At 41.6% G+C, this 7289-nt stretch overlaps 1 protein-coding gene across 1 annotated transcript; it reads left to right on the forward strand.

Annotated features, from left to right (window-relative positions):
• Positions 1 to 3816: 3816 nt before the first annotated feature.
• kcnmb2 (potassium large conductance calcium-activated channel, subfamily M, beta member 2) lies at positions 3817 to 5282 on the forward strand. The gene is made up of 4 exons (XM_056392333.1): positions 3817 to 3928; positions 4054 to 4224; positions 4510 to 4705; positions 4998 to 5282. Exons 1-4 carry the CDS (start codon positions 3870 to 3872, stop codon positions 5280 to 5282), a joined length of 711 nt encoding a protein of 236 aa, XP_056248308.1. The 5' UTR covers positions 3817 to 3869.
• Positions 5283 to 7289: the final 2007 nt, after the last annotated feature.

Below are 7289 nucleotides of genomic sequence, written 5' to 3' on the forward strand. Positions count from 1 at the left end.
ACCTCACAGATTGAACATATTACCACTGCTATTTCTACTCGGGACACACACTAGTTACACACAAAAGCTGGGGCTTATTGTAATTTGAATGTGCAAAGAAAGAGATTATTTCAAGCACCAGGGAGAAACACAGAGACTGTGACACCACACACACACACACACACACGCGCACGCAGCACCAAACGTGCCTAAAAATGATCCAGCACACAATAGAGGGTAAACTCACAGCACATAGCTGGGGATACAGAAGAGTTGCAGTCTTTTAAAAGTCTCAGATTTAGCAACCACATGGATTTTGTGACTGACCTGCTGCTTACTGCAGTTCTTCATCTTGAGGTGCCCAGTGAATCATAATTGGATATTTTTAATGGGCACATGCTGTTTTTCACTCTGAGGCACAGCAAGATGGTAACAACTGTGAAATACGCATAATACAATTATAAATGGATGATTGGGTTTTCACACAGCATTGTGTGGAATAATATGAACAGCATGTGCAATAAGTTTGTGACATGCGGTTTAGTACACTGTGCCTTGCTCTGTTCACACTATTCAGATGCCAGTGTGTGGACCTCAGGTAAGTGTTTACTGCTTTGGGGTGCTGTGCAGTTGTCCAGTGGAGCCTGTGACCTTTTTTTTTAAGGCACCAAACACTGAGACACCTGACAGGGAAGCAATAATCACTGGAAGGACAAGGCAGAAAATACATCCTGAGACATTCTTCATCAAAGAGCGCGTTGATAGCAGGCCAAGCTTTGAACGCCACATGGCTGTTGAACACGCAAGGTGAGCGCAAACACCTACTAAAGCAAAAAATATTCTGGATCAAAGCTGAGTCCTCAGATCTCAGGTGAGATACAAATAGTCAGATAAGACCTTGGATGAATTATGAGACAATGGGGCCCCCAGGCATAGACATGTAAAAGGTCCCTCAATCCTCCTACACAGCACAGGAACAAATGGATACAGAGCTTCACAAAACCATCACAAACAACTTGGCTGTTTGTGCCTCTTTTTGGTCATTTTGCTTCTTTTAGTAGTATCTTTGTCATTTAAGGTCTGTAGTCTTTTTGGATCTCTTTGTAGATGTTTTGTGTCTCCTTGTGGTCATTTTGTGTTTTTTTGTGACTCTTTGTGGTTGTTTCTTGTCTTTGTTGGTGTTTTGTGTCTTTCTGGTTGTTTTGCATCCCTTTTGTAGGCTTTTTGTGTCGTTTCATATCTCTTTGCAATTTGGTGCCATTCTCTCTCTCTATGTGACCATATTGTGTCACTTTATGGTCGTTTTGCAGCTCTGTAGTTGTATTTCGTCTTTGTGGTCGTTATGCATCTCTTCGTATTTGTTTTGCGTCTCTTCTGGTGACATTGTGCAGGTGAAGCAGAATTCTCAGTTGCTGCTGTTGGCTGTAAAACTGCACCTGAACTTCAGTAATTCAGCAGATCCCACTGATATGAGATGAAGAGAAGCTGTCTGTCTGACCCTTCGGACCCCAGGGTGCGGACCCATGTATAAGATCTACCACATGGTCTACAACATGCTATATTGGTGGATCACTCATTCAGTCACGCTTTTAGTCTCACAAGATGGGAGAGAGGCAGCTGGAAGAAATATGAACCAAGGACACACCCATAAAGACTATACAGTGAGGTCAGATGATCCTATCTGCTTCTGGCTCCGGATATGAAGTTCATTAAACTGATAATAGGAAAATCTGAACAATACGTTCCTGCTGGGATAAGCAGTTTCACACTAGTGCTGGGTGTTGGAGCATCTCTTCAGACACACAAAGACTGTCTCCCTCCACTGCTTCATGTGGCAACACTGTAGACTCAGGAGCTTTTTGAATAAGCAGAGATGTGAGGAAGGGTACAACCATATTTAAATTTTCAAGCTGGTGACTGTCATTCAGAACCACTTTTCATCCTGTGGCTATGATACAATTTGTGATGCATGTTTTAGCCATTTCACTTCAATAATGTCAGATTTTCAGGAGTCTAATGGACTTTGGAGTGAACATACTTTTTTATTGCTCATATGAATAAAATCTCCATTACTGTCAGTTTTAATAAATGAGAAAATTATTATTGCAAAACAGGGTTGTCTTGTTGCCGAGACCAATCTGGAATGTGGGAAATATGCACATTACATTTGGAACATTTTGTTTAAATGTTTTAAATAAGTTTCCTTCATTTGGAGCTTACATGGAAGGTCCTGCAAGGTCAGGCTCAAAGCCTGAGTGAGACTGCCTGCCCCACATGTCATTAAGGACAGCGTCACTGTCCGTTTCCTTATAAGTTATTAGGTAGGAAGTCACCTGCCACTGTAAGTCCAGCCTCCATGAAGTGTGAGGCACAGCTACCAACAACTTTACAGCTCTCAAACCTTTAAAATCCTCTGCTTGGCTGTAAAGTAGACACAAGGGGGCAAGGCAGTTTTTCTGAAAGTGTGTGTCTCCATGTTTAGCTGAAATCAATACAGTTATGTGTGGAACTTGAGGCACTTGAGTGGCAATGCTCAGTGTGCTTTTTACAGAAGAGAAAAGTTGGAAAGTTGTAAGACAGAGCAAAAAAAAAAATGTAAGTGTGACTCTTTGTTATGGGTATTCATGCAGTATTGTATGGAATGTTTCAAGGAAAGCATAAATGCAGATAACATCTATGGTTTCCTGCAGATGTCTTGTGTCATACTGGGGTTGCCCCTCAGCAAAATTTCCCTTAAGCAGCTGGGAATGTAATACAATGAGGAAATTACTCGTCTAAAAGGAACTTGTTGGCTTGTTTTCAAACTATTCTGCTCCCAGCACTCTGGTGAGGTCGTCATCCCCCGCAAAAATGAAACTGCTAGAGGACTGAATAATGGCTACAGAATGTCCAATAATACAAAATCTAATCCATTTTGTACTGATCATTCTGCATCTGAAGGGGAGTCAATAAACAACGTGACTTGTTTGTTGACTCCCACTTGATTTATTCATATTTCTTATTCACTTCTGGCTCAAGATGGAGCACACTTCTGCTTTTGACAAGGCAGTGACATTCCTGCTTTGATATGAACAAATGACCAGAAATAACTAATACCACAGCCATGGAAGCTCATTTGTCCCAAAATGTTTTTTTGAATAAATCCCTGGCAATCTCATGAGTGGGTTTGCATCGACCCTCACGTTAACACTAACCCTTAGCTGACCCAGAACTAATTACTCATAATGTCTCGGTCGCCCATTCATTTGCATCTGAATTAAGGCTAATGTTATTTACGGGACCCAAAGCTTCATGTGAAGTATTGAATACTGTGTTTTCTGCCAATTGTAGGACCTGCAGAGAACGAGAGGAGGCACATGCAAGGTGTTGTTGTTGTTGTGTCAAGAGAGGACCCAATGACTTTGTGTTGACAGCTGAAGTGTTCAGGATTCAGCAGGTAGGTTGTTTTCTCATCATCATTAACACCTTTTATCTCTGGCTATCTGTCATCTTGTTTACCCTTTGTGGCGTTTCTTTGTGTTCAAAAAGAGATGTTTACCTGGTGTAGTTGACTGTATCAGGGCTGCTTCCTGTCCCAGCACATCATAAGGAACTGCAGGGTTGTAAAGAGAAGCATATACTTATTTCTTTTTGTACAAAACTGGACATATTTACAAAGAGTGAGTGATTTGACAGCAAATATGCACCAAAGGTACAGTATGATTTGTCATTCTCTTTGTTTTGTAACCGCCGGTTTGGGATTTCTGTTATAATTATGTTCCTGGTGCTGAAAGTTCATTTCAGTATAAGAACTCCTAAATATAAAATTGGCTGTAATTCCTCTCAGGTCTTTTCAGCAATCTTTCCGCTCGGCTTCAGTGAGCAAAGGAGGACGTGGATCATCAGGAAAGATGTTCTTTGTGGCAGGGGCCAAAAATACTGCAGGATCGGGGGGAGGAAATGAGAGGAGGTAACAGGTTTATACCATTTCAGGCCTGAAAATTCACTTTTAAGGAGATTTGCATTCACTTTGATTTTTATGTAATTTGTACAAGAGCTTTTAAATAATGATTCCTCCTCATTTTCCATCATCAGGTCAATCTACAGGAAATTTCGTGAGGTAGATTTATTGGATAAGAAGAAGACGGTGACAGCTCTAAAGCCTGGTGAAGATCGGGCCATTCTCCTTGGTCTTGGAATGATCCTCTCATCAGTCATGATGTACTTTGTCCTGGGGATCACCATATTACGCTCCTATGCAGACAGGTACAGGCCTATGGTCTTTTAAAAAAAAAAAAAAAATACTGTATAAAGGAGTTAACTTTGATATTCCTGTCCTGTCATGTTTTATTCATCAGATGAGCTTGTTGACAAATGTTTCAGTGCTCTCTCAAGCTGAAAATTGCAAAAATAAATACTTTATGAAACCAGATTTTCAGGAACAAATTACACCCCAAACCAAGTTGATTTCATACTGTGAGACCCCCCCCCCCCCCTTAATGCTTTTTTTTTCCCCCATTAAATTGGATCTTCATTTAAATGTCAACACAGTGTATGGACAGAGGAGGGTGTGTGTGTTGTTCTCAACTCCACGGTCACAGCAGACATGAACTGTTCCTACAACTGTGGGTCAGACTGCTGGAGAGTCTCCAAATACCCCTGTCTGCAGGTCTACGTGAGCGTCAATAACACGGGCCGTGTCAGCCGTTTATCTCACAATGAAGAGACCCAGGACGCCAGCTCTGAAGTGAGTACTGCGCCAGAGGGAAAATACAGGGAATTACTGAACCGTTTCGAATGTTTACAGCGGCTGTCAGATGTTGGCCTGGTTATAGATGTACTCTGCTCCCAATGCAGAAAATGTTAGCTGATAGGATTTGGAATTTTTCCCGGTCAAGCTAAAAGATGATACGTGACGGGTGATGTATTCGGTGTTGTGAAATAAATGAAACTCGAGACCCCCAATCACCAAAGCAATAAGTATGACTGACTGATTGCCCTCGAGATAACCTGAGTGTCCTTCAATCCTGTCCTTGCAGTGCTTCTATGTGCCCAGGTGCCAGAAGGACACTGCGGCCATGCACACCATGATTATGAACATCTCTGAGCGCCTGAAGGTGAACCAGCAGGTCCCCTGCTACTACGACCCGAGCGAGCAGCAGGAGACCGTTCTCCTGACCCGACTGTACGACCACAGCGTCGTCTTCCACTCACTGCTCTGGCCCTCCTGCATTCTCGCAGGAGGGGCCCTCATCATCGTGATGGTGAAGCTCACACAGTACCTCTCCAGACTGTGTGAAGAGATAGGGAAGATCAAGAGGTGAAATGGGTGCGGCAGCTGTGAAAGCTGAACATATGGCGGTTTGGTGATGGACATATGACATGAAACGGATTGTTTGAAAAGAACAATCTTTGACCTTGCAAACTTTCCCCTTCAGATGAGACATTTGGAACAGCTGACTTTCACTCCGGACTGAGGATGTGACTGTTTATAAAAGTGAACTGAATGTTCCGAGGTGGAAACTGTCAGACATGTAACTCGCTGTTATACAGGGAAAACTATGGCTGGATTTTGCATGGTGTTATAGCATTGTAAACTGCTCTGAAGTTACATGTTTACAAGGAAGTTTATTCTGCCTGTAATCTTAAATTATAAGTGTGTGCTTGCTATGACACTTATATGATAATACCAACCTACATTTGAACAGAGAGAAACACTATTGTCTTTCCAAAAATATCTTGTATGTTTGTGGTTGTTAATGTTGAGCAATGTTTTACAATTTTGAGAATTTTCTCAAACTTTGATAATCTAATTTTTTGATAATCATGTGATTGTTTTCTGAAACAATACATTATTTTATACACACTATCTCAGTGACCAACACACACACACACACACACACACACACACACTCAACACAGCAACTAATGCATCCATCTTCAGGTTATCCCATTAATAGAAACAGAAAATGCTGTCATTGTGATGTCACACACAGTGGCTCTGCAGCTGTAATAGACGACCATTGCCAGTATGATATTTATTCACTAGAAAACACAAACCAAGCACATACCTCTGCAAGGGCTGCACAGTCTTGTCTTCAACATTTTCATCTGCATTTAAAACACATAGCGATGATGATACTGATTGGCTGATTTTGGTTATTGTTTTTAGAGAATATCCCTCTCCTTGAATGTATGACTTGTTTGTTCAACTGCTGAACAATGGTCATGAACATTATGTTACCTCTACCCAGGGCCTACAACTTGCCATTGAATTCCATTGAATTCCATTGAAATCTTATTATCAATAAACAACAAGAAAAGGGGAAAACATGATGTTCTGTGTAGAAACAATAAAACACAATATGCAATGGAATATATGAATTCTCCATCTAGCAGACATAGTTTTTTTTAATCCATGTGTCTCTTGCTTAACATACACTCTGTGGCAGTGTACTACACATCCTGTGGTAATATATACCATACACTCTCAGTGTACCACATGCTCATGTAGTAGCAGCCTACTCAGAGGGTTGTGTGGTTATTTGGGGATTTTTATCATAGGACTGTATGACACATTCAGTGATATTGTACCTTGACTTAGTTACCTTAGAACAGGGGTTCTCAAAGTGGGGTCCGTGGACCCCCAAGGGTCCTTGAGTGGGTTCCCAGGGTTCCCCAGCAAAAAGAGGAATCATTTATTGTCACTATAGTTCCATTCTTAAGTAACACAATGACAGAATATATGACTATTTTGGCCGGGGGGTTTCATACACTTTCTGTAATAAAAGCAAAAATCTCATCAGATGGGTGTCCCTGGGACAAAATCTTATCAAATGCAGGTTCTTGATGTGAAAGGGTTTGAGAAACCACAGCCCTAGAAAATGCAGGTTCTTGATGTGAAAGGGTTTGAGAAACCACAGCCCTAGAAAATGCAGTTTGGGGTTAATCTATGGTAAAGCACCACAGGCTCTGTGGTATATTACCACAGGATATGCTTTACCTGTGGTACTATGAGGTCATAGGACACGAATACCACAGAAACATTTTCCAATAACAGGGAATATTAAAAGGGCTGGGGCATCCATTCAACCACGCGCATGCTGCAGAAAGAATTTGCTCTGGGCTCTGCATATGACTGTTTGTAACAACACAACAACTTTGGCTCTGTTTTTCTCATGTGCCCTTCAGTGGCTTTTCTTAAGAGGCATTTCATCTCCCATCTAAGAAAACAGTGAACAAGCGGTTTTCCCGATAATTCCCCTGTCTCATCTCATGACAAACTGCTCTCTCCACCAGCTAAACACAGTCTTGTGTATGGGAGGGCGGTC

The sequence above is a fragment of the Seriola aureovittata genome, chromosome 12, assembly GCF_021018895.1.
Source record: "Seriola aureovittata isolate HTS-2021-v1 ecotype China chromosome 12, ASM2101889v1, whole genome shotgun sequence".
Lineage (NCBI taxonomy): Eukaryota > Metazoa > Chordata > Actinopteri > Carangiformes > Carangidae > Seriola > Seriola aureovittata.

Bases quoted from the DNA above. Each gene is read 5' to 3' on its own strand.
- kcnmb2 (XM_056392333.1), top strand. From the start codon at position 3,870: ATGTTCTTTGTGGCAGGGGCCAAAAATACTGCAGGATCGGGGGGAGGA. The intron at 3,929-4,053 runs GTAACAGGTTTA...TTCCATCATCAG, and splicing joins GGGGGAGGAAATGAGAGGAG to GTCAATCTACAGGAAATTTC. The intron at 4,225-4,509 runs GTACAGGCCTAT...ATGTCAACACAG, and splicing joins TTACGCTCCTATGCAGACAG to TGTATGGACAGAGGAGGGTG.